General features: G+C 45.7%; 2 protein-coding genes across 2 annotated transcripts in view; both read right to left on the bottom strand.

The window, feature by feature from the left end:
• NTNG2 (netrin G2) overlaps positions 1 to 27,094 on the bottom strand; it is a 226,933-nt gene that overhangs the window by 165,386 nt on the left and 34,453 nt on the right.
• On the bottom strand, positions 578 to 26,619 carry GARNL3 (GTPase activating Rap/RanGAP domain like 3). Its single transcript, XM_083375084.1, has 24 exons — positions 26,561 to 26,619; positions 26,372 to 26,435; positions 24,842 to 24,868; positions 24,123 to 24,198; positions 20,891 to 20,989; positions 20,227 to 20,330; positions 18,893 to 19,001; positions 18,065 to 18,110; positions 17,710 to 17,816; positions 17,470 to 17,585; positions 17,238 to 17,342; positions 16,689 to 16,763; positions 16,060 to 16,171; positions 15,293 to 15,391; positions 13,866 to 13,979; positions 12,826 to 13,001; positions 10,510 to 10,668; positions 9,290 to 9,356; positions 9,073 to 9,180; positions 7,981 to 8,099; positions 7,306 to 7,441; positions 6,254 to 6,463; positions 5,054 to 5,165; positions 578 to 4,266 (listed from the first exon to the last, which is right to left on the bottom strand). The coding sequence occupies exons 2-24, from the start codon at positions 26,429 to 26,431 to the stop codon at positions 4,110 to 4,112; spliced, it is 2,493 nt and encodes an 830-aa protein (XP_083231210.1). The 5' UTR covers positions 26,432 to 26,435; positions 26,561 to 26,619; the 3' UTR covers positions 578 to 4,109.

The following is a 27,094-nucleotide window of genomic DNA, read 5'->3' as shown; positions in this document are numbered from 1 at the left end:
ATCCGCACCGATCAGCTCGTGACTTGTGCCCTTCAAGAAACACGGTGGGGGAAAAAAAAACAAGACATCTGATGCTTATTTTTCCCCATCGTATTTCTGCAAAGCCAACCCAAGGACCCTCTTCTCTTAACTCTAGAAACTCGGAGGCTCATTTTCTCACCAGCCAAAGGTGTAAGGTTTTATCTACTTAAGAGGCCTGCGCGCCCCCCCCCCAAAAAAGGGGGAAGAATGGGGCAGGCCAAACAGTCAAAAGATTTGTTTGATATAGCCATCCCGCCCGAGATGGATTAACTGCTCTGTCCAATGAGGAAAACATAAGGCAATTAGGCAAAGGCAGAGGGGGCTGGATCATGGAGTCTCGGTGGGCAAAGGAGGTAGGACCTCAAAGGTGGAATGGGAGATCCACCAGGAAGGGTTGCAAACTGGAGATCACCGCCCCCAGTGGTGGGAATCCCTTCCTTAAACCCTTAAACCTGCCTCGTTCTAGTGTCAGAACAGATGCTGCCAGGGAGGAAGGAAAGAAGGGAGGGAGGGAGGGAGGGAGGGAGGGAGGAAGGAAGGAAGGAAGGAAGGAAGGAAGGAAGTCTCAATTGTTGAGTCCCTAGAAAGAGTGCAGAGAAGAGCAAGAAAGATGATTAGGGGGCTGGAGGATAAAACATATGAAGAACGGTTGCAGGAATTGGATAGGTCTAGTAGTTTAATGAAAAGAAGGATGGGGGGGGACAGGAAGCAGCCTTCCAGTATTTGAGGGGCTGCCACAAAGAAGAGAAGGGGGTCAACCTATTCTCCAAAGCACCTGAAGTCAGGACAAGAAGCAACGGATGAAAAATAATCAAGGAGAGAAGCAACCTGGAACTAAGGAGGAAATTCTTGACAGTGAGAACAATTAACCAGTGAAACAACCTGCCTCCAGAAGCTGTGAGTGTTCCAACACTGGAGGTTTTAAAGAAGAGATTGGACAGCCATTGGTCCGAAATGGTATAGGGTTTCCTGCCTGAGCAGGGGGTTGGACTAGATGACCTCCAAGGTCCCTTCTGACTCTGTTATTCTGTATTCTATTCTGTATTCTGACATTCAGGAAAGCTAAGACAAGGATCTGGTGTTCTAAAACGGGAAGAAAAAAAAATCCAGTGGCATCCTGCCGTCTTCCGTGGTCAAAGGCGAACCGTTTGGTTCTTGGAAGGACATCGTTACTTGAAAATATTGCTTGGTTTTCTGATCGGGGGGGGGGCAATAAATAAATACATAAATACATAAATAAATAAATGAGCAGAGCGGGATTATTTGTGCAAGGGAGGACAAATCAGAGTCAACTTGACGAACTTGGCAAGGAAATGTCGGAATCGGAGCAGAGGACAGCCGTTGGGTGCCAGCGTTTCTCGCCTGTGGCAGGGCTACTGACTCTTCAGATAGAGATCGGGTCTTTATGGGTGTCTGAACCGAAAGTGTCTTTTCCAAAAGGTAACTCGACTTTCCTTGAAGACGTTTCGCTTCTCATCCAAGAAGCTTCTTCGGTTCTAACTGAACGGTTGTGGAACGGAAGGATTTATATTCTTTGCAGTCATCCGGTCGTTAGTACTCCCTCTGAGAGTCATTGAGTTTTTTTCCCCAAGGCAAAAGCCAAGAACGTCCAGTGGCCTTCTGGAAAAGCACCTTGACCTGGATGATTGAGACAAGGGTGTCTGAATAAACCCCAGGGCAGAAACTTATCATTGTGGGGAAGGGCGAAGGGGGTGGGTTAGGGCACGGGCAAACATCGCTGAGCCAAAAGATGGCTTTGAGAGAGATTTCCCTCCCGAGAGATGGCTAGGGCACGTTTCTGATGCCACCTTGCCTCTGGGTTAAACAGGCTGCCAACCTTTTGAAACCTCCAAACCAGCTTAACAAAAGGTTGGAAGTAGCTTCAGTGTCTTTCACAAGGTCTCCATGACTTTTTTGTGAACTCGTGAACTCATTGACCGCTTCATGGATCCCAGCAGCGCTTAGCCTGGTTAAACTCTTCGGCCAGTCAGTTGACATTTGCTAGGAGAAGTCACTCATCAAAAGAGAAAAAGGCTTTTGGCTTACGGTATTTTTCGGAGATGTCCAGATATAAACGGACAGCTGTGTCTAAACTTTCCTTTCCAGCGGTCAGAAATGGGGGAGGTAGACATTTATCCAAGAATCAAAATGAGAAAAGCGAGGCAGGAAGGGAAAGAACAGATGTTCAACTTAAGAAAGGCCTGTTCTACCTATCGGTTGGGAACCGAAGAGGAAATTCTTATGGATTAACAGAAATGCAATGTATTTTTTTTAATTGATCAGGTTCCTCCACAAGACTTTTTTTTTCCTAAGTAGAAGCAACCATCGTTAAGTGGACAGTACTTATGTATTTGGGGTTACGCTACGGGTGCCCCTTCCCTCTCCAAGAAGAGACTGGACAACCGTTTGTCTAAAGCGGGATAGGATCTCCTGTTTGAGCAGGGGGTTGGACTAGATGACCTCCTGGGTCCCTCCCAACTCTGTTATTCTGTCACACCTTTTCAAGAATTCCAGATTTCTTTTTTTTATCCCACACCCCCCCACACCCCTCTTCCCGGATCGGGCCAAAAAAACCCCACCTATTTCAAGAATGCACAATCTAATTTCGAGGGTGCCAAAGCAGTTAATTAAGTAGAGATGACTCAACCGTAGTTATGAATAATTTCTCCTTTGTGATTGCATCATAGTTTGGAAGTCATGCACAGGATTTGTGTGTGTGTGTGTGTGGGGGCAACTCCACACACCAAATACACCTCTGGATTGTGATGTTCGGGCCCATCAGCCTTTGCCCTGCAGTGACAAACCAAGTGCTTCTAGGATTGTCCTCGCGGGGCAGGTTGCAATGATTTCCTGTTTCTCTGCAGCTATGCAATTTAAAATATATAGAGAATATAAGTTAAGACCCTGGAGGAGGCTGGACAGCTCCTGTTTCAGACAAGGAAGATGGAGGCCATCCTCAGGATGGACCCAGCACACTCCTCCTAGTTCCAAACCGGGAGAAATGTCCGTCAGAAAACGTCCATTCTCCATTCTTTCCATTCTACTAATCTGGGGACAATCCCCAACAACTGTCCTCCAGGGCTGATGGAGAAAGGGAACATGATAGTTGGTTGTTTCCACGAAGGAGGGGGGGCACTTAGGACTCACCCCCCCCCCCAGCCCTGAACTGTAAGCAGTCTGTTCCTTGAAACCCCCGGGCCACGTGAAAATAGAGAGGGGTTTAATCAACTCACTGATTAAAACTCATCGGATCCTTCACCCGAGCGTTGTTTTTCAACAACAACAACAAAAGCATTGGGTGACCGCCCTCTTTTATCACCGAAAAGACCATACACACGCGCGCGCACGCACACACACACACGTGCACACACCTGGCCTCTCGTTCGATCAATCGATCGACTGAAAAGATTCAGACCTCCAGAGTTGGATCCCTCTCGTTCGATCAATCGATCGACTGAAATGATTCAGGCCTCCAGAGTTGGATCCCTCTCGTTCGATCAACTGAAATGATTCAGGCCTCCAGAGTTGGATCCCTCTCGTTCGATCAATGAATCAACTGAAACGATTCAGGCCTCCAGAGTTGGATCCCTCTCGTTCGATCAACTGAAACGATTCAGGCCTCCAGAGTTGGATCCCTCTTGTTTGATCAATGAATCAACTGAAACGATTCAGGCCTCCAGAGTTGGATCCCTCTCGTTCGATCAATGAATCAACTGAAACGATTCAGGCCTCCAGAGTTGGATCCCTCTCGTTCAATCAACTGAAACGATTCAGGCCTCCAGAGTTGGATCCCTCTCGTTCGATCAATGAATCAACTGAAACGATTCAGGCCTCCAGAGTTGGATCCCTCTCATTCGATCAATGAATCAACTGAAATGATTCAGGCCTCCAGAGTTGGATCCTTCGGTTCCCCTCTTGGATCACACGTGGCGACCCCTTTCTAAAATTGCTAGGACTTTTTGCTGTGATGGATACCCTTTTAGAGAGCTGTACAAAATGGTGGGGGGAGGGGGGAGGGGGCAATGGCAGAGAATGGGAGCAGGGGGGTTAGGCGAGTTGCGTGCAAAGGTTGATTGTCCCGGTTGTCTTCACTTCAGGTCAATGGCCCCTTCCTCAAAGGAGGCCCCCAGCTGGAAGAGAGTGCTGGGCTGGCCCTCTTCCTCCTCCAGCGGGGCAGGGTCAACGTCTGAACTGGTGGAGAAGTGGAGCTCTTCAGAAGTGATATGGAAGGAGGACACAAGGAGCCTGGGGAGAGGAAAGCAGAAATGGGGAGAGGGCAGGGTGGGTTGCAGAAGAGGTCGTGATCTTAGAAAGGTTTAGCCATCACAGTTGGACTAGAGGACTTCCAAGGTCCCTTCCAAATCTGTTATTCTATTCCATTCCACTCCACTCCACTCCACTCTACTCTAGAGTATTTTACTCTACTCTATTCTACTCCATTCCATTCTACTCTATTCTACTCTACTCCATTCCATTCTACTCTACTCTACTCTAGTATATTTTACTATTCTATTCTGTTCTGTTCTGTTCTTATCCCATCCTATCCTACAGGAATGTCAAGTTGGAATGTTAGGCTTGAGATGAATGCATCTTCCAAGCTAAGAATGTAGGAAAATGACCTCGGACCTCTGGCTGACAAGCAAAATCAACGTGGAAGGCCGATTCGCTTAACAACCGTGTAGCTAACTTAACGGCTGCAGTGATTCACTTAACCGCCGTGGCCAGAAAGATCATCAAGTGGGGCAAAGTTCACTTAACAAATGTCTCACTTAGCAATGGAAATTTGGGACTCAATTGTGCTCATACGTCGAGGACTATCTGTAGCTAGTAGAGTATGTGTCTCTTCAGAGAAGTAGGCTTCTTCTGGCCCTGGAAGTAGACGTTCTTCACTGCTGGCCTTCCACAGCTTTTACAAAAAGTCAATTTACACTTCTAGCCTCACACGCAGCTTCAAAATATCAGGTAGTTTGGGAAATTGGGGTGCAGACCTATAGCCTCACCCCAACTCTCTCTTGTGTCGGTCGCTGCTTACCTGTCACTGCTTGAGGACCGTAGAGTTCGCTGTTTGGGCTCTGATGGTTTTGATGAAAGCTTCTTCTGCTTTGGACCACCTTCGGACTTGGAAGAAGGATCATCTAAGAGACCTGAAGAATCCAGGAAAGGATATCCGTCAATCCTTGGGAGATGTTTCCCTTCCTGCTTTTCTAACTCCAGAAAAGTTCTCTAAGGTGGGTAATAATTGCCAGAAATAATAATAATAATAATAATAATAATAATAATAATAATAATAATAATAATAATAATAATAATAATAATAATAATAATAAAAAAAAACAATAAAGAAACCCGGAATTAAGGAGAAGCTTCCTGACAGTGAGGACAATCAACCAGTGGAACAGAAGTTGCCTCCGGAAATCATGGGTGCTCCATCACTGGAGGTTTTAAAGAAGAGGCTGGACAGTCACCTGTCTGAAATGGTATAGGTTCTCCTGCTTGAGCAGGGGGCTGGACTAGAAGACCTCCAAGGTCCCTTCCAGATTCTATTCCATTCCATTCCATTCCATATTCTGTTCTATTCTATTCTATTCTATTCTATTCTATTCTATTCTATTCTATTCTATTCTATTCTATTCTACTCTACCCTACCCTACCCTACCCTACCCTACTCCTATCCTATCCTATCCTATCCTATCCTATCCTATCCTATCCTATCCTATCCTGCATTCCATTCATATTCTATTCTATTCTATTCTATTCTATTCTATTCTATTCTATTCTATTCTATTCTATTCTATTCTATTCTATTCTATTCTATTTTATTTTCTATTCTATTCTATTCTATTCTATTCTATTCTATTCTATTCTATTCTATTCTATTCTATTCTATTCTATTCTATTCTATTCTATTCTATTCTATTCTATTCTTTGCAACCTGGAGAAACTCCCTAACAGTGAGGACAATTAAGCAGTGGGTGCTTCAGAAGTTGTGGGTGCTCCATCCCTGGAGGTCTTTAAGAAGAGACCGGACAGCCATTTGTCTCAAATTGTACAGGGTCTCCTACTTGAGAAGAGGGTTAGGCTAGAAGATCTCCAAGGTCCCTCCCAGCTCTGTTCTGATCGTTTGATTTTGAGGCCACAACCTACGAACGTCTCTCTGGCCCTTGAGTTGGTGGCCCCCCATGTCTGTAACGTCCTGTTTCACAGGATACCCAGAAAATGTTGCCGACTTTACCGAGCAGTTCCTTGCGGGTTCTGCTGGCAATCTGTTTGATCTCTATCCGCGGCAAGGAGAGGGAAGGTGCAACCGGCACGGGGGCCATGCCAGCCGATGTCGGGGTGGTGATGACTTTGGGCACCATGGGAGATTTCAGCGGGCGTTCGATGCTCCTGCCCACCAGATTGCTGAGAGGGATTTTGTAGATATTTCTGCACAGAGTTTCACCTGGAAGGGGGGGAGGGGAAGAGAACGACGCTGAGACCCAACGTGGCTTCAGACGGCTGGCCAAAGAGCCAAGGGTCAATCAAGCATTTCTGGAAGCTTTGCCTTCCAGATACGCTTGTATTGCGGGTAGTCCTCGATTTGTAATAGTTCGGATGTTAACAACAGCCCCGGAAAAAAGTGACTGGCGGCTGTTTTTTCACAGCTATGACCATTGCAGCGTCCCCTGGGCCACGTGATCAGATGCTCGGCAACTGTCTCATATTTATGACGGTTGCAGCGTCCCGGTGTGTGTGTGTGTGTGTGTGTGTATGTGTGTGTGTGTGTGTGTGTTTTGCGACCTTCTGACCACAAAGTCATATTCACTTAATGACTATGTTGTAGACTGGATCACTGCAGGGATTCAAGGAGATGCTAAGCAGCTTCAAGGAGGAAGTTCTTAGGAGGATGCGTTTTCGAGAGGCAACTGGACTTTCTTTGGGGTTTTTTTTCCCCTTCAAGACGTTTCACTTCTCATCCAAGAAGCTTCCTCCGTTCGGACTGAAGAAGCTTTCTTGGTCCGAGCTGAAGAAGCTTCTCGGAGGAGCAGCGAAACGTCTTCGAGGAAAAACAGAGGCAGTCCAGATGCCTCTTGAAAAAAACGCACCTTGGGGACAACTCTGACCTGGAGGACTGAGCATCTCCAGAGACATTTCTGAGGTAAAACACTTCTCTGATTCCCTCCATGAGGCAACCTAACCTCTATGACAGGGTAAAACAGAAAGTCCAATATTTGGAATTGAGGTGGGAAAGGACAGACGCTTTAGCAATCACCCGCTTGATGGCCACCAGCCCAACTTCCTTACCTTCAGCTGCAGAGGGGGAGAAAATGAGATTTTCTTGGACGGAAGGCGTCTGAGGGGATCCCGGTGAGCTGGTTTCCTTCGAACTGCTGTTAGACACCTCGCTCACGGCCGTGGCAGCTCTGAAGTAGATATCTGACTGGAAGGGAGAAGTGAGTTGAGTGAGCAAACGTGGCTTCTCCGGGCCCTTGCCTAACAGAAGTCTCTCATCTTTAACAACTGGGGCGGAGAAAGAAGAGGATCTCCAAATGTACAGGCTTCTACAAGAAGCCAACTTCTCGCCCGCTACGCAAACAGAAGGACAGAGTCGGAAGGGGCCTTGGAGGTCTTCTAGACCAACCTCCTGCTTGTGCAGGAAACCCTTGGGTCACTTCAGACGAAGGGTTGTCCAATCTCTTCTTAAAAACCTCCAAGGCCTCAACCGCTTTGAGATGAAAGGTTCCACAGTTCCCAAGCCTTTAGCAGGCCTCACGGATGGGAACTGTGCCTTGAGCTGTACAACTTGAGCAGGGTGGAAGTTTAATGGAGGGTCCATTAATTTACTCACTAATCAAGAGGGGCTGGAGAAGAGGCGACGGAGGGCTCAAACATCTCAGAGCTAAGCCCAAATGGTGAGAACAGTCTGGGTGGGGGAAAGGAATTTGATGTGGCAGATCAGGTTCCGCCCGTCCTCCTTACCCTTGAAGCCACCAGCTGCAAGGCCGGGACCACCGCTGTATGAACGAGGTTCCCGTTCACCACCAACCGGATCTCGATGGAGTCGTTAGTGAAGGCCAAGATGTAAGGAAAGGCGCAAACTGCAGGAGAGAAGGGGTTGGGGGTAGAGGAGGTCCTTAATGAAGAAGACGAGCCAGAAGCTTTTTCAGATCCAGAAGGTCACAGGCATTCCTCAAGCTCTCCAGATCTGCTCCTGGTCAACCGCCCAGCTGAAAGTCACCCGCGGCTTAATGTCTACAGAGATTCTCAGTCCACCCCAGGTCGTTATCCCAAAGATGCTTTTATCACGAGGCAACTGGTCTTTCTTTCTTTTTCTTTCTTTCTTTCTTTCTTTCTTTCTTTCTTTCTTTCTTTCTTTCTTTCTTTCTTTCTTTCTTTCTTTCTTTCTCTTTCTTTCTTTCTTTCTTTCTTTCTTTCTTTTTTTCTTTCTTTCTCTCTCTCTCTCTCTCTCTCTCTTTCTTTCTTTCTTTCTTTCTTTCTTTCTTTCTTTTTCTTTGAAGACGTTTCGCTTCTCATCCAAGAAGCTTCTTCAGTTCTGACTGGATGGTGGAGAATGGGAGGGTTTATATTCCTTGCAGTCATCTGGTCGTTAGTACTCCCTCTGAGAGGCATGGAGGTTTATCTGTGTCCTCAGGGTCACCTGAGCGGTGCAAATGGGTGTGGAGCCTTCTTGGAACTGCTGAAAGAACCATGTTGTAGACTGGAGGTAGATATCGTATCCCTCTGCCTCTGTTGAGAGAGGGCTGTTCAGTTTTGACCTAGATGGCCTCTTTGGATCCTCTTTCAAACCCGCGGTCCTCTCTGTCCAGGATGTGGACTTTGCTGTCTTCGAAAGAGTGGCCTTTGTCTTTCAAACGCAGATGGACTGCTGAACGTTGTCCCGAACATTGTTTGTTCTCCTAGGTTGCTTCCATTCCTCACCGTCCACTCGAAGCTGAGGGAGCTCCTGGCACGAGAAGCGAAACGTCTTCGAAGAAAAATGAGAAAGTCCAGTTGCCTCGCGGGGAAAAAAGAAAAGCACCTTTGGGACAGCCGCAGCTTAGTTTTTCTTACCGATCGCATAAGGAACTTGGTTCCAGCTGAAGTGGTAGTCTGATGCCAGCGGCTGGAGCAGAGCTGTGCCCCCGTTAAAGGGGCAGACCTTGCGGTAATAGCAAACATCTGCAACGGAGAAAGAAACGACGGGGGAAGAAGAGGAAGGAAAAGAGATGGGTTGGCGCCAGAGAAGGCTCAGCTTTTCCGGAGCTTCTGGGGAGGCAGCGGTACTTACAGTTATAGCACAAGAGGAGGGCAGCTTCTCCATCTTCGTACACATCAATAGCTGCAACGAAATGAACCTGCAATGATAATGGGCAAGGAGAGTGGGCAAGCTGGAGGCCAAGCTGACTGTCACGTAGTTCAAGGATCTCCTTTCTCCCTCCCCTTTAGCTCCCAGGTGCTGTAGTTTCTAGGGCAGGGGTCCCCAACCCCCGGGCCGTGGACCAGTACCGGGCCGTGGCATGCCAGCCACCGGTCTGCACAAACAAACAAAGCCCCATCTGTGGGATGCAGGCAGCACACAAAACCACGCACCCTCAGGTCCGCGGAAAAAACCACGGAACCGGTCCCTGATGCCCAAAAGGTTGGGGGCTTCTGCTCTAGGGACCTGTCTCTGCTGATGGTTTCATGGACCCGCTCAAGCTGGAATGGTCCCGATCTACTCTGCCCCACCGTATTTTCAAGTAAGGATACCCTTCCAAGAACCAAACGGTTCGCCTTTGGCCATGGAAGATGGCAGGATGTCAACTAACTCTTTGTTTCGTTTCAGAACCAGATCCTTGTCTTAGCTTTCCTGAATGTCAGAATACAGAACAGAATACAGAACATGGCAGAGTTGGAAGGGACCTTGGAGGTCTTCTAGTCCAACCCCCTGCTCAGGCAGGAGACCCTAGACCATTGCAGACAAATGGCTGTCCAGTCTCTTCTTAAAACCCTCCAGTGATGGAGCATCCACAACTTCTGGAGGCAAGGAGTTCCACTGGTTAATTGTTCTCACTGTCAAGAAATTCCTCCTTAGTTCCAGGTTGCTTCTCCCCGTAATTAGTTTCCATCTGTTGCTTCTTCTCCTGCCTTCTGGTGCTTTGGAGAAGAGGTTGGCCCCCTCTTCTTTGGGGCAGCCCCTCATATATTGTAAGGCTGCTATCCTGTCACCCCTGGTCCTTCTTTTCATTAAACTAGACCTACCCAATTCCCGCAACCGTTCTTCGTATGTCTTAGCCTCCGCTCCCCTAAGCATCTTTGTTGCTCTTCTCTGCACTCTTCCCAGAGTCTCAACATCTTTTTTTATATATATATCGTGATGATCAAAACGATGTAATATTCCAAATACTCCAGCCTAGTGGGAAAATTCCTTGTTTTCTTTCCCCATACAGTTCTCAAGACAGGATCCTCCAATGGGCTCCTCAGAAGCCGAATTCTGAACGGGTCTACTGAATTGCCTGTTGGACCTACCCTGCTCGCATCAACGTTGTGCATTCGGTAACACTCTCCCGTGCTCTCGCTGACCAGGTCAAACTGGTGTCGGTAGGCCACGCAGATCAGGTTGTCGTTTTCGCCGGTGGGGCCATCCACCAACGTCATGACCACAGGAGGATCGGACAAGCAGATTTCCTGCACCCGGAAAATCAGACGCCACAAAAAAAGAGGAAACGGTGAAATTCGGCGGGAACAGACCCAAACAAAGGCTGAATGGGAAGAACAACGTAAGGCAAGTTAAGGATATCCAGAGGCTCTCTCCTAACTGGAATTCTTATTGTCTGTTAATGTTTTTGGCTTTTTCAAGGCATGGATACATTTCTCTGCATCTCCAGACAGAGTCTTTGCGTTACCAGTTAGGAAATGTCACTCCTGACTTCTCCCAAAGAAGGTTTTTGGGGGGGTTTTTGAAGAAAAAACACAAGAAACGCAAGAGGATAGGGAATATAAAAAAACAGAAAGAGCTAGTAACAGAAGAGACAGCTACACGAGGAGGAGGAGGAGGAGGAAGAGGAGGAGGAGAAGGAGGAAGAAGAAGAAGAGGAGGAAGAAGAAGAAGAGGAGGAGGAGAATAATAATAAGAATAATAATAATAATAATAATAATAAGAAGAAGAAGAAGAAGAAGAAGAAGAAGAGGAGGAGGAGGAGGAGGAGGAGAGGAGGGGAAGAGGAGGAGGAGGAGGAGGAGCAGAAGAAGAAGAAGAAGAAGAAGAAGAAGAAGAAGAAGAAGAAGAAGAAGAAGAAGAAGAGGAGGAGGAGGAGGAGGAGGGGAAGAGGAGGAGGAGGAGGAGGAGGAGAAGAAGAAGAAGAAGAAGAAGAAGAAGAAGAAGAAGAAGAAGAAGAAGAAGAAGAAGAAGAAGAGGAGGAGGAGGAGGGGAAGAGGAGGAGGATGAGGAGGAGGAGGAGGAGGAGAAGAAGAAGAAGAAGAAGAAGAAGAAGAAGAAGAGGAGGAGGAGGAGGAGGAGGAGGAGGAGGGGAAGAGGAGGAGGAGGAGGAGGAGGAGAAGAAGAAGAAGAAGAAGAAGAAGAAGAAGAAGAAGAAGAGGAGGAGGAGGAGGGGAAGAGGAGGAGGATGAGGAGGAGGAGGAGAAGAAGAAGAAGAAGAAGAAGAAGAAGAAGAAGAAGAAGAAGAAGAAGAAGAAGAAGAAGAAGAAGAGGAGGAGGAGGAGGGGAAGAGGAGGAGGAGGAGGAGGAGGAGGAGGAGGAGGAGGAGGAGAAGAAGAAGAAGAAGAAGAAGAAGAAGAAGAAGAAGAGGAGGAGGAGGAGGAGGAGGAGGAGGAGGAGGAGGGGAAGAGGAGGAGGAGGAGGAGGAGGAGGAGGAGGAGAAGAAGAAGAAGAAGAAGAAGAAGAAGAAGAAGAAGAAGAAGAAGAAGAAGAAGAAGAAGAAGAAGAAGAAGAAGAAGAAGAAGAAGAAGATACAGATCAAGAAGGAGAGGGAGTGGCAAGAGAACAGGGACATAAAAGGACCACGAGGAGAATAAAACCTAAATATAAGTAAATAAGACGGAGAAGGACAGTGGAATTCTCTCAATGAATATAAATGGATTGAACGCCCCATCAGAAAGGGGAGGGGGGGAAAATCTTCACACGATTACTAAAATTAAAAATGGATATAATTTGCCTCCAAGAAACACACATAAAAAAAACCAACATTATAAATTACTGGAATGTCCAAAAAATTGGGAAACTCCATTTTACATCAGCACATCCAAAGAAAAGGACAGTAGCTTTATACATTCAAGAGACGCTGGATTCCAAAGCAGGTCTGCTCAGATGAAGAAGGAAGGATTTTAACGGCAGAAATAACGATCAATCAAAAAGCAGATATTGATGGTAGCAATATAGGCACCAAATAATAAGCAAGAAGAATTCTACCAAGACTATCAGAATCCTCCATGTTCTTTGAGTTTGGTGGTTTTCTTGCAGACATTTCATGACCCAGTTAGGTAACGTCATCAGTGCTGGAAAGGGACTGAGATCTGCTTTCTCAGCCCGGATGGTGTTACTTAGTTGGGTCATGAAATGGTCTGTAAGAAAGCCACCAAGCTTGGAGAGCCTCAAGGACCCCACAATTCATCCCCGAGCCACAAAGATTCTCTTCTGTGAGTTGACTATCAGCCTAGCTCGCCGTTTCTCGACCTCAGCAACTTTTAAGACGTGTGGAACTCAGCGAGGCTGGCTTGGGAATGCTGGGAGTTGAAGTCCACCTAGCTTAAGCCTGTCAAGGTTGAGAAACACCAACCTTGCTTTACCTCGGCAACTCATCTGCGGATGCTTTACCTCCAACCTACCCTGATGTACTGGAACTCCTCTACGGGGGACTCTGACTGGGGGGACACCAGGGGGGCACCGTTCAGAGTCTCCCACCGCCTGAACTTCCGGGTGACGAGAAGGAGCTTGTTTCGGATGGCGACGATGATCCGCAGTTCGTTGCTGTGGTGGGTGTTGATGGCGTACAGATGGCAGCCTGGGGTGGGGGACGGAAGTTAGAGGCATCAGGTATGGTCCAAAGGGGAATTTCCCAAACAAACCATGGTGCAAAAAAAAAAAAACCTTGAGAGGGGAGCTAAAAACTTTCAGCTTAAGCTTTTTTTCTGAAACAGCGAAAGGCAAATCCTTCCTGCTCAAAACTGAACGTAGAACATGGAATAACAGAGTTGGGATGAACCTGCTCGAGCAGGAGACACCCCCCCCGCATACCATTTCAGATCAATGGTTGTCCAGTCTCTTTTTTTGAAAGCTCCGGTGATGGAGCACCCACACCTTCTGGTGGCCAGCTGTTCCACGGGTTAATTATTTTCACTCTAAGGAAATCTCTCCTTAGTTCTAGGCCAGACATGTCAAACACAAGGCCCGGGGGGCGGATCCGGCCCGCAAAGTGCTTTCATGCGGCCCGCGAAGCCATCCTGGAAACGGAGGGAACGGCCCCCGCTGCCTTGGCCCTGGCCCAGAGACCCTCCTTCTGCCAGAGACCCCCAGATCTGTCCCACTTCTGCCCAGGCCCCCATAGGCACCCTTGATGCCAACGATGTAGAGCTGGCCACGCCCACCCAGTAGGCCACACCCACCCTGGCCACACCCACCCAGCCCCTTGAGGGCAACCGCAATGCTGATGCGTCCCTCAATGAAATTGAGTTTGACACCCCTGTTCTAGGCTGATTCTCTCCTTAGGTTCGTTTCCATCCGTTGTTTCTCGCCTTGCCTTTTAAGTGCTTTGGAAAACAGTTTAAACCACCCACCCTGGTCCTTGTAGGAGCCCGCCCAGCCGTTGGATCCAAGCTAACCAACTCGGGATCGTGGTTTGATTTCCCATCAGATAGTTCTGCGGTACCTTTGGTTTTCTCCAGCTTGTATTCTCGGCATTCGCTTTTGCTCCTGCACAGCCTGGCTTCGATGCCTTTCCACAGGGCGTTCAGCCTGAACACCAGGAGACGTGCCTCCTTTCCTACGGGATGGAAAGGGCCAAGAACCTCGTCATGATTCCCCACGACCATCAACGGCTGTCATTCCTTGCTATCCCACCTTTTCATCCGCAGGGGGACAGCTGGCACTGTTGTGATTCAGGGTCAGCCTGTGGGTTTGGCAGTTGGGTCGGACGACTCAGAGGAGGAGGGGGGTGTTGAAGACCTTGCTGAGGGGGTTGGAAGATCTTGCTGATGAGAGCCCTCAGCCAGGCCCCTCCCACTTGGTCACCACGGAGATCCAGCTGTGTGAGCCTGACAGCGTGGATGAAGATGACCCACAGGTGGCCCTGTTCAAGGACGCCCGACGCAGGAGGCAGTCAATTAGGAGTAAACAGAGGAAGGCAATGGGGCTTCTCAGAAGGAGGCAGAGAGAAGCCACGCCCTGAACTCTATATAAGGGGAATGTGTGGGGAGGGCTGGTTTGCTGAAGGCAACCGCTCGGATGGTTCATGTTTCTTAAAGCTCCTGTTTCTTGGTTGTGTCTTGTTTGTTTTTGTAGCTATAAATTTGGCAGGCGTAATTCCAGCCTCTTGCCGGTTGTAAAGGGGTTGTCCCTGCCTTTTCTGCAGGGCCGGTAGCAGGCTGGTACAGAACAGGCACGAAGTACATTGTAAGAACCAAACATCCTAGCGCAAGCCAGATACTCCAATTGGAGGGGGAGAGACAGTCCCAAAGGTGCTTTTTTTTTCTTTTCCATGAGGCAACTGGACTTTCTCGTTTTACTTTGAAGAGGTTTCGCTTCTCCTCTGAGAAGCTTCTTCAGCTCTGAATGGATGGTGGGGAAGGGAAGGATTTAGACTCCTTGCAGACGGCTGGTCGTTTGCATCTTTTAGAGAGTTGTTGAGGCCACTTGGAGCCTTATCTGTGTCCTCAGAGTCACCTGAGTGATGCCAATGGGCGTGGGGCCTTGTTGGCTGAAGGATGTTTTCTGCTCTGGGTCCCTTCTCTGTTGGAAACGGGCGCAGGCTGTTGGGGACGAGTCTGGTTCGTCCGCATCTCAAACTGAAGCACAAACGGTTCCTGCAGTCCGCAAGGTTTTCTGGAAACCCACTCATACTCCCGCACCACGGATTTCAAAAAAGGCAAAGGATCGGCTGTCTGCAAGGAATATGAATCCTTCCCTCCCCCATGGTCCAGCCAGAGCTTCTTCAATGAGAAGTGAAATGTAAGCAAGGAAAAAAACAAAAGTCCAGTTGCCTTTTTGAAAAAAGCACTTTTGAGGCCCCGTTCCTTAGCTCTCTTTTACCACGTGGGGGAAGCTCGTTTTCCCAGATAGCTCCGTGGCTTTCCTTACCTTTGTCTGCTCTCGTAATTAGAAGGTCCAACGTTTCGAGTACGTGCATCTGTTTGATCTGCAAGGTCTTATCGAACACTGGGATGGGAGGCTGCCCATCTGGAAAGGGAAGATTGCAAAGCATTCAACCTGTGGAACAGCTACGCAACCACAGGGTGTGTGGGGCACCTGTGTGTGCTTACTCTGAGCTTTGTGGTTTTCTTGCAGACGTTTCATTGCCCAACTAGGTAGCATCTTCAGCGACAGAAAGGAGCGAGTGGGGTTTGATTCTAACCCTGATGATGCTACTTAGTTGGGTCAGGAAACGTCTATAAGAAAACAACCAAATTCAGGGAGCATTTAAGCGTGTGGTTTATATGATATTGTGGACAATCTAATCAAATGGCACACACACAAAGGAAAAACAACAACAACAACAACACAACCATTTCAGAAAGGGATTGAGTGTCTTTTCTGTAGCAAAAGGTCCCTAATTTCTTTTCTTTCTTCTTTTTTTCTTTTTAAAAAGGCACGAAGCAGAAGGATGCTGCAGTAGCTCTGTTAAGATTTCTACGTGGGGTTTCTTGCCAAAAAACTGACACCTATATTTTCGGGACCTAGACTGAAAACAGAGCATCGCTCTCTCTGAAAAATGAAAAAAAAACCCGGCCCGGGAAGAGCTCTCTATGGCATCTTGGAAGAGGAAATTTAGCTAAAATCCTTGTGTTTCGCAATGGGGAGGAATCAAAAGTACAGACTTTCTCCCGACGGTGGGATGGTCTACTCACCGTCTAAGAGAAGGACACCAACATCCGTTGAGGCAAGCAAGGACTGTCCCCAGGAATCGGCACAAATGACTTCGTGCGGGAAATTGCTGCAGAAGCATTGGGATTCCCAGGGCTGCAAAAGAAGACAATTAGGGATGGTGAGTTGATGGAGAGAGAGAGAGACAGAGAGAAAGAGAAAGAGAGAGACAGAGAAGATGGAGAGACAGAGAAAGCAGAATGACAGAGAGACACAAACAGAGAGAGAAAGAGAAAGAGACAGACAGACAGAGACAGAAAGAAAAGAGAGAGAGAGAGAGAGATAAAGACAGATAGAAAGAGACAGAGAAACAGAGAGAGAGAGGGGGGGGACATCTTGGAAATTAAGGTGTCCTTAATTGCTTTAGAATACTTCAGCATCCTCGCCGCAGCGGAATAACAAAAGTCCACCCGTGTCCCGTGTCCCCATCGCCCCAAATTTCTCAAATGAAAAAAGGGACATTGGTTTGTTAAGAGCAAGAACGTTTTTATGGCATTCCTTTGAACTGGGCAAAGGATCCAGTGGGTTTCCACCGAAAGCAGGGCTGATCTTCTTTGAAGACAAGGGTCTTCCTCCTTGCAAAAGGTTTTTCGCCCCCGAACGATTCACTCACCTCTTTCTTACAAAGGCTTGTAGTGGCTAAAATAGTTGGGGCGTCTCCCCTCACGATGGTTTTCAATTTGAGGGCCTTCAAAAGGAAGAAATAATAATAATATTCTGTTAAGGTAGAATTACAATAAAGTAGAACTTAGCTTGTCTAATTGTTAACCCCGTGTCTTCTAATAATTCAACCTTAGGTAGGAAACCCTACACCGTTTTAGACAAACGGCTGTCCAATCTCTTCTTAAAAGCCACACAAGCACCCACAACTTCTGGAGGCAAGCGGTTCCACTGGTTAATTGTTCTCCCTGTCAGGAAATTTCTCCTCAATTCTTCTCTCCTTGATTGGTTTCCATCCGTTGCTTCTTGTCCTGCCTTCAGGGGCTTTGGAGAAGAGGTTGACCCCTCATCCTCTTCTTTGGGACAGCCCCTCAAATATTGGAGCATTGCTATCATATGACCCTTAGGAAGAGACACCTCCAAATGTTCTCCAGGTTTCCCCAAACATCTCCTCTTCCTCCTGATAAAAACTCACCACACCTGCTCACCCATAAGCACCTACCTGGCCAAGCCGGACAAATTCTGCCTGCCGGGCCTCTTCTTTCTTCCGAGCTGATTTGGGAGACTCGGGCAAAACGTCACTAAAGGATCTCCTGTTAAGCATGTTCTAGAAAGAAACACAACCAACTGCCACGGCCGGAGGTTGAAGAAAGAGGCCGACATCTCAAGAGAGACGGGAGGTTTCCAAGAGTAAAACAGGAGGTTGGGTTGCACCCAAGCAGGGGAGGACTTACCTTGTGCATGTCAGGCATGAGATCCTGGTACAAGGAGCGGATCAACATGTCAAGTGTTCGTTGTCGCTTCTGAGCAAAGGTGGGTGTTTCCAAGGTGGCTTTCTCCCCGTTGATCACTGCACAAATGAGGATAACAGAATAAGAGAGTTGGAAGGGATTGTGGCTTTGCAGGGCAATTTCAGGAAAGCACCTCGATGCCAAGATTAAGCTTAAGACGGCAGAGGAATGTTTAATATTTACATTTCACCAGGAGAAAATCCCTGAACTCCTGGTGGTCGGTAAACAGTGGTGGGGAGGGTAGCGGTGGTCCAAAAAGAGGGACGCTTTCTTCTGAAAAGATTTTCAGCCTGCGAAGGAGGGAGAGAAGATAGGGAGAGAGAATGAAAATCTGATTATTTGAGACGCAGAATTATTCATTTCACCATCTTGTGACTCACTTAGCCCTTGCAGCGATCGACTTAACAACGGTGGCAAGGAACGTCGCAAAAATGGAGCAAAGCTCACTTAACAAATGTCTCATTCGGTGACAGAAATTTTGGGCTCAGCTGTGTCAATAAGTCAACTGGAGAGGAAGGAGTAGCTGGACCACACTCACCTGTAGCTATCGCTTTGTTTATTGTATCGCACTAAGGCAAAGATATCTGCAGGGTTAGTTAAGGATACCAATCTCCAGTTAGTAAGCCCGGGGATCATAATTTCCCCTCCCACCTCAGCAAATTAGGGCCAAAATTAAAGATCCAATTCAGCAGTGCAGTGAACTTTTCAACACGGGCACCGAACCACACTCGGACGGCAGCCAAGCTGATCATTATTACAAATGTAAAAACACAAGATAGCCAGGGTGTAGCCGCCTCGGTCCTGCTACGAGCAAATCCATTTGGAAGCAATTTAACTAATTTCAGCTTCCAGGTTTGGAACCTTGCTTGAGAATCGTCTGAATTCCAATCGTGATGGGGTTTCAAAACATGTGCCACCCACGATGCCAAGAAACCCCTTCTTGGCTAAAGGCTCTCCTTAAATTCTTCCCCTTCTCCAAAGGTGGTCTGATCTCGTCAAAGAACTGTACGGTTTTAAGGGCAAGGCGGGTTCTTGATATGGACGGCTGCACTTTCGTTGTAGGAGATGACCAGGCTGAGACGGAGGGAGGGGTCAAATGCGTCATCAGTCGTGAGTCCCTGCGTGCCCACAAGTCCACCTTCAATGCCTATATTATCTCCCGCTCATTTCCCTTGACTGTGAGCAGCCCAGATTCTTAAGCTTGCAATTAATCTTTTATACTCCTTAGAACTGCCTGAATCTCCTGATTTCCCCAGCATCAGACAGCACCCCATTGAACCTCGGAGGGAAATTTAAAAACAGAATCCGTTTTAAGGGAGAAAATAGCAGACACGAGTGACAAGTCAAGGACGGTAGGGAAAGATACGCGTAAAGTGAGAACGGATCATGGACGGCTTGAAAGCCGGTGAAGCTTCTTCTCCTTCCTGAAACACGATGGTGACAATGTCATTTCCGATGTGCCTCTTCCTTTCCACCTGCGAGAGAAGAGTCAGACCTCAGCGTAGGATTCCCTACCGGCGTTCCCTCTTTCAAGACCCATGTGAAGTCTAGGTTTTCACTTCTGGTGCTTCCCACCTAACATGTAACAATAGCTTTGTAATTGTGTTTATTAAGCATGAGGCAAAATCACGACACTGCGTCTCAGTAGAGTAGAGAAGAGCAATTAGGACTGTTGGGTCCTTGGTGGCTCTCCGACTTTGGCGGTTTATTTGCAGATGTTTCATTACCCAGCTGGGTAATATCATCAGTGCAAACCCTACTTCCTTCCAGCACTGATGATGTTACCTTCTTGGGTAATGGAACGTCTGCAAGAAAAGAACCAAGCCCAGAGAGTATCAAGGATCCTTAATTCAGCCCTGTGCTACAAACATTCCCTTCTATTAGATGGAAATTTTTATGACATTAAATACATTGGAGAAAATTAAATATATCTGTGGAAAATAAGGGTGAGTATGTTTCTAATATCAGACAGATAGAGGAGGTGAAGACCTGTTCACCATGTCCTATTCTGTTCTATTCTAATTTCTTATTTCTTATTTCTAATTTCTAATTTCTCTTCTCTTCTCTTCTCTTCTCTTCTCTTCTCTTCTCTTCTCTTCTCTTCTCCTCTACTCTGCTCCTATTCTATTCTATTCTATTCTATTCCATTCCTTTCGACTCTTATTCTATTCTATTCTATTCTATTCTATTCTATTCTATTCTATTTCTATTCTATTCTAATTCTATTCTATTCTACTCTCTACTCTACTCTACTCTACTCCTATTCTATTCTATTCCATTCCTTTCGACTCTTATTCTATTCTATTATTCTATTCTATTCTATTCTATTCTATTCTATTCTATTCTATTCTATTCTATTCTATTCTATTCTATTCTATTCTTCTGCATTCTGTTCTATTCTATTCTATTCCATTCCTTTCAACTTCTATTCCATTCCTTTCAACTTCTATTCTATTCTATTCTATTCTATTCTATTCTATTCCAATTCAAAGATTCTCCCCTTAACCCTTCCTTGCCTAAGCTCAGATTATTTAACCGATTCAACTGTTCTTCACTCCACTTGATCTTGCCAACATCCCCTGTTATCATAACGATGCTGGATCTCCTAAACATGTTTCAGTGCTGTTCAGCCTCTATTTTCCTTCCATGTGGTCACGGCTTAGAGCCCACTAGGAGAAACCAATACCAGAAGCCACACACTTGCTGTTTGTTCTCTTTTGAGTATGGAAGCATGGTTGAGACGTGGAACATGATTTCATGCCCTTGGTAGACCGTGTAGATGGAATAAATCCCTGTTGTGTCATCTGCAAAAAAAAAAGAAGAAGAAGAAGACAGAGAAATAATAAGATTTTGGGTGGGTTGGTTTAGGGTTATTTTTCAAAGCTGGCAACTTTAAGAGATGTGGACTTCAATCCCCAGGATTCTCCAGCCAGAACGCTGGAGTTGCCGACTTTGAAAAACACGGAGGTAGAATCTTATCTGCAGATGCTTCCAGGACAAAAAGAGAAGACTGAAACGCAAACTGACCGGTACGGCTAACCATCTATTATGCAAATCGGCTACTTGCTACTGCCTAAAAAACGACAGTACCCAGAATTCCTCCAAAACGCTCTTATTCTTATTTTAAACGCTTTCATTCCAGCGATTTAAAGGCCGTGAAATGTCAAGCTCAACTCAATTCCATCAATTTGAGTTGATTTGCATCGGACAACACCTCTTCCCCTCCCCCCACCTCCCAACCTCTTTATCCTGTCTTTGTTGGGTTTCTGGAATAGGCTCCTCAAAAGATCTTCCTCCCCCTTGCAAAAGAGTACCCCCCTGTGTTCTCTGAGTAGGAACACAAAATACCAAGGTGTCCACTTACTTTTGGTGTCCAGTCCCCCTCGGTAGCCGTTCCAGCCCTTCAGAGTCACCGTGTCCCCCAAGAGGCTCAGCAACCTCTGAAAACTTTCACTTCCACTTTCTACATATCGGAGAGAAATGGGGAGCAGGAGATAGGGAGATGGTAAGTGCGTCCGTAGGTTGTTGAGAAGGCCAAAAGGTAGCGTTGAGTGACACAAAAAAAAAAGAAGAGCCTTGGTGGAGCAGTGAGCTAATGCCTCCTTAAGTAACCCCAGCTGCCTGCAATTAGTGCAGGTTCGAGTCCCACCAGGCTCAAGGTTGACTCAGCCTTCCATCCTTCCCAGGTAGGTAAAATGAGGACCCAGATTGTTGGGGGCAATTAAGCTGACTTTGTAATAATGCCGCTTAGGGTGTGTGTGAAAGCCCTAATAAGCAGGCATATCCATAGAATGAAGGCTATTGCTAAGCACATTGATTTGTGCTTCTTAGATTGTAAGCCGCCCTGAGTCTTCGGAGAAGGGTGGGATATAAATGGGATTAAAAATATATATCTCAGACTGCGACGAAAGGAGTGTCTCCAGTCTGCTTCATCTCAAAAGTTGACCATCACCTTCTCCATCCCAACCTCCAAGTCTGCCACCTGACATTCCGCCCTAAAGTTGCTTCGGTGGCTTTCAGGGGCATTTCGATTTTTGCCAGGTTTCCCTTAAAACTAAACTGCTATTTTTATTCCGAAAGAAATACAACAGCCTAGGACCCAACTGAGCAGTCGCCTCTGCCTAGAGCTTGCAACTTTTCTGAAGACACAGTCAATGGAGGAGAACGTGCATTCCAGAGTCCCTCAAGCCTTCAGAAGGATTGGTCTCTTCAGCGGCATCTTCTGAGTTTCTAAAAATGGGACGCGCCAAGAGGTCACCCTTAGGCAACAGAAGGCTAAGCTTTCTTTTAATCCTGGTTTGATCAACCAGTCAGCCTGCCTGTTCTGCTGAGGAGCTATGTCATTGCAGTTTGCGTTGATGGTGACTCCTGGTTTTTGTTTGTTTGTTTGTTTGTGTTCTTTATTCCCTCCTCTGCCCTTTTTCCTCAGGCTGGACATAAAGATAAGCCGGAGATCAGCTAGGAATTAACATGCAAACACTTATTCTTGTTCACCCATTTTGCTAAGGGACACTTATGGTTAGAGAACCAGCAACAATTTGTGACCATAAACTGGCATATACTATTCTAAAAGAAACGGTGGTTCTTCAAGAATGGAATGGAATGGAATGGAATGGAAGGGAAGGGAAGGGAAGGGAAGAGAAGAGAAGAGAAGAGAAGAGAAGAGAAGAGAAGAGAAGAGAAGAGAAGAGAAGAGAAGAGAAGAGAAGAGAAGAGAGACCTTGGAGGTCTTCTAGTCTAACTCTCTTCTCAAGCAGGAGACCACATAGCATTCCAGACAAAATGGTTGTCCAATCTCTTCTTCAAACCCTCCAGTGATGGAGCACCCATAACCTCTGAAGACAAGCCATTCTACGGATTGATTCAGTTTGATTCAAGAGATGCATTCCCTCAAAACTTAGAAAGGACACATGGCAAAAGAGCCAAATGGTTAAAGCAAGCACGGCTGCAAAAAAAGGAATTATTTTTTTTTTAAAAAATGATGGGTGCTAAGAGTTCCAAACCTGCAGAGGGCAGAAGATGGATTTAAAAGCTTTTAGCAGCATCTTTCTTTCTTTTTTTTTTTAAACCGTTGCTCCATTCAAAAGCCAAGCTGAATTCTGTTCCTGAAAACCTGGATGATTGGGTGACGAGAACAAAGGAAAGACTTGTTCGGATGGGATGAGGAAGCCAAGCAAATGAGGGTTTTGTTTTGTGTCAATCTGGCAACGGAGCGCAAAAAGATGTCAAGCTGGCTTTGCAAACATAACCACAGCATTAAGAGTTGCCAGCGCTTTTAGTCATATAAACACAGAATCTCCCCAAAGTACATTCTGAAATATCTCTAGCTGCTGTAGAAAACAAATTTTGAAATGCAGGCAAACATTTTAACAGAAGACAAGACGGAGCTGTACCAGCAGCTGCTGGGGAGAGTTACTGCAAAAGCATTTATTTATTTTATTTTTTTTGCTGCTGGCAAGACCACTGTGAAGGATGAAACTTTGGCAGCTATGTGCCTCTGCGTTTCACCTTGCCTTTAGAGTAAGGTGGGGGGGAAGAGAGGTGTTACTTATGAGTGGGTTAGATGGAGAAATGAAACTTCTACAATTCCACTGATGACTGTGAGAGCCTGAAACCTTTTCAAGGACACCAGAAGAGGTGTAGATTTGAAGCAGACGGTTCCCATAACAAAGTGAACTTGTTTATATGGACTAGGTTAAGACGTCGGGGGTTTGGCTGGGGAAATGATAGTTTAAGTCTATGAATTGGTGATGGGACCTCAGTTAGTTTTGCTTCAACCTTACCATGCAGTGTTTTCAATAAACAGTAAGATTTCGGAGATGGAATGAAGCTGGAATTTTATTTGGATTCTCCAGCTGGATGTTGACAACCAGGTTAATACTGAGGGGAAAAAGTTTGTAGGAATTAAGCAAGGTCACAATGCTGCTTCAGCTTATTTCATTGGGAAAGGTCAGGGTTGGCGGAAGGGAATAAAAGTGAAATATGCAAGATCAGGTACAGTGTCCTGATGACTGTGGTATCATCATGGCAGAATAATGTAAGCAAAAGAGAGAGATGGATCAAGAAAGTTCCATTGTAATGGAGACCACCGCTCATTGGTTAAAAATGGTAAACACAGATTTGGCTTACAGTGCCCCAGTCTATCAGAGAACAAGAACGTCACCTTAGTTACTTTGAAGGTCTAGGAAAGGGTGTGTATGTGTGTTTTTCCTCTCAGCCAGCTGGTCGTGTCTGATCTAGATCAGTAATTTCACCCTGGTGACCTCCACAACCTCCTTTCCATCATTCTTTAGCCCGCAAAGGGAACTAGCAACCCTAAACTCAGCACCAACTGTTCAACTGAGACTTGATGTCCCCATTGGCCAGTGAAGACTGCGGTGAGCAGGCTGAGCTGGAAGACGGAGTTAAACGTCCCACCAGTTTGGAATCTTTCCGTCGCCACAAGAGACCCAGGTCCTGTGAATTCCGTTGACCCTTATCTAGTGTCAACTTAGCTCCGACCGTCAGTTGACCAGGTTCTTGTCTAAAGGCAGCATTGTGCTTTGAACACAACTAACGCAACCTGGTTTCTCTACGCTTGACAATCGCACGCTTACCATTGCTAAACATCTCATCATCTGTTAGCTGTCCATCTTTGGCATAAAGAATTCCAAACTTGAAATTGACGGAGCCCTGTGAGACAGAGAAAGGGCACGCGAACGAAATTACACCAAAGTTTCCGGTAAAGGTACTCCTCGACTTACAAGCACAATTGAGCCCCACATTTTTGTTGCTAAGCGAGACAGTTGTTAAGTGAGTTTTGCCCCATTTACAACTAGCTGTAGTCATGTTAATGTATTAAAGGATAGATACTGTATGCTTGGATATTTGCATTAAATGAGTACCTACGGAATGGTAACTATTTACTGTTAAAATGATGTACTGTTTTTTCCCCTTTGTTGTATTCTTCCCCCGTCTTTAAAAAAAAAACACACTTCCTATGTGATTTCCCTCCTTTTCTCTGACAAAATATGAACAAGCCGGCCTGGTCTGATGGGTTTGGGGTATTTTAATTGTAATTTTAATTAACTTTTTACTGCAGTTGGGCTATTCAATTTAATTCTCATTTTAACTTTTGTATATTGTATTTTTATTGCATTTTATTGCCCTGTACACCGCCCTGAGTCCTTCGGGAGAAGGGCGGTATAGAAATTAAATTAATAAATAAATAAATATGTATATTGGTCATAATTAGCTTTGTGGTTTTCTTTTCCTTTTTCATCATTATATTAAAAAGCAAATAAAAATAAAGTTTAAAAATTGCCCTGCAGATTACCTCTTGCTCTTCGAGGACCAATAAATCCTGGATAGCGCAGAGAGAGAGAGAGAGAGAGAGAAAGAAAAAGAAAGAAGAAAGAAAGAAAGAAAGAAAGAAAGAGAGAGAGAGAGAGAGAGAAAGAAAGAAAGAAAGAAAGAAGAAAAAGAAAGAAAGAAAGAAAGAAAGAAAGAAAGAAAGAAAGAAAGAAAGAAAGAAAGAAAGAAAGAAAGAAAGGAAGGAAGGAAGAAAGAGAGAGAAAGAGAGAGAGAAAAAATATTTTTTAATATTCATTCATTTTGAAATGTTTATATACAGTTTATATACAGAACCTCTGAGCTGGGTTGTTTTCTTGTAGACGTTTCATTACCCAACTAGGTAACATCATCAGTGCTGGAAGGGAATGGGGTTTACTCGTTATATACAATACCTTGTCCTGCCATTTTTCATAGAGGTGTAGTTAACTCCTTATAGTTCCTTGATTTTTCTTTTGATGTGTCAATTGTTATTGGCAGGTTTTTTTAAAAAAATCTTGGCTTCTGTACATGTGATTTATTACTTGGGATTGCTCTGATCTCATTTTTAACCATTGTTAGTCATCCAGGGTCATGTATTTGAGATGGACAGCCATGTAGATGGCATTTAATTGTATTTTAATCTGTATATTGTATTTTTTTTTTAATTTGCCCTGTAAACTGCCCTGAGTCTTTCGGCAAAAGGGCGGTATATAAATCGAATTAATTAATTAAATAAATAATAAAGAAATACAATTACCCAGTCTAATTCCCTGGAATCTTGAGGCTTCTGACCCTCCCTCATGAGAAACAACGGATCTATTTATTTAGAACTTTTTAAAAACAAAACACAACAAACTGCCCACTAGTCAAAGCAGTCTGAGTGGCTTACGGTGAAATCTGTCTTTCTTACTGTACCTTCACTGATTATTCCAGGGGTCTCCAAACATAATCATAATCATAATCATAATCATAATCATAATCATAATCATAATCATAATCATAATCATAATCATAATCATAATCATAATCATAATCATAATAATAATAATAATAATAATAATAATAATAATAATAATAAGTTGGAAGGGACCTTGGAGGTCATCTAGTCCAACCCCCTGCTCAGGTAGGAAACCCTATACCATTTCAGACAAATGGCTGTCCAGTCTCTTCTTAAAAACTTCCAGTGTTGGAGCATTCACCGCTTCTGGAGGCAGGTTGCTCCACCGGTTAGTTGTTCTAACTGTCAGGAAGTTTCTCCTTAGTTCTAGGAGAAACCTAGAACTTGGCGGCTTTTAAGACTTGCGGACTTCTACTCCCAGAATTCCCCAGCCAGCATCAAGAATTCTGGGAGTGGAAGTCCGCAAGCCTTCAAATTGCCCAGTGTTGGGAGACTCCTCGTTTTATTCCGTCGTTTATCTCTATGGTTTCATTGCTTTGATCTGCTTCTTTTCATTCCTCCCTTTTTAACTGTTCTAAGCCCCCCCTCCGGGGTAGTCTCTCGCTGACTTTTAACAAAATCAATCAATCAATATACCTTTTGAATTTCCGGGTGAAGGATCTCCCGGGGCCCTTTTTCAAATTTGTCAAGGTTCATGGCACTGAAAAGGCAAGCAATTTAGGGATTTAGAACAGAACACCTTTATTGTCACCGTGTAACTTTCAGATCTGGCGTGAGTGCGAAACGGCCAACAGAACGCAGGGTCACTTGTGGCTCCCCGCTTACCTTAAAATGGATTTTACAGACAAGGTTTTCGTAGGGCTGTAAGGGAGGCAAATTTTCTGGGTACCCTGTAAGAGAATTGGGTTAACACAGAGGCCGTCAGACACCAGGCAGAAGTTGACGCAAAAAAGAGAGAGACAAATAAAACACTCGAATAAGCCAGACCGAGCGTCAGTTTCTCCCAGAAGAAGAGTTGGACAGATTTTATAGAATTGGGCGTGAAGAATAACATGCACACCTCTTGTTTGTGTACAGAGAGTTCTCCGCTCGCGGCCACAATTAAGCCCAAAGTTCCCGTGGTTACGGGAGACATTGGTCGAGTGAGTTTTGCCCCATTTTACAACCTTTTCTGCCCCAGTTGCTAAATGAATCGCCCTAGCTGATAAATTGGTAACCTGCTTGCCGCGTGGCTTCCCCACTGATTTGGCTTAGCGGAAGGTCGCAAAAGGGGATCGCGTGAAACCCCACCCCCCCGGGGACGCTGCAACCGTCATACATATGAGCCACGCTTGACAAGCGTCTGAATTTTGATTGCGT

This window comes from Vipera ursinii (genome assembly GCF_947247035.1).
Source record: "Vipera ursinii genome assembly, chromosome: 16".
NCBI classification, from domain to species: Eukaryota; Metazoa; Chordata; class Lepidosauria; order Squamata; family Viperidae; genus Vipera; species Vipera ursinii.
The sequence above is the reverse complement of the archived record's forward strand: the minus strand, read 5'-3'. Positions and strand labels throughout refer to the sequence as shown.

Excerpts from the sequence above, each read along its gene's own strand:
- GARNL3 (XM_083375084.1), bottom strand. The coding sequence starts at position 26,431 with ATGAACCTTGACAAATTTGAAAAAGGGCCCCGGGAGATCCTTCACCCG. Across the intron at positions 20,990-24,122 it reads TGATGAGATGTTTAGCAATG|AAAGTGGAAGTGAAAGTTTT; the intron begins GTAAGCGTGCGA and ends TCCGATATGTAG. Across the intron at positions 16,172-16,688 it reads CAAGCCTTTGTAAGAAAGAG|CCCTGGGAATCCCAATGCTT; the intron begins GTGAGTGAATCG and ends CTTCTTTTGCAG.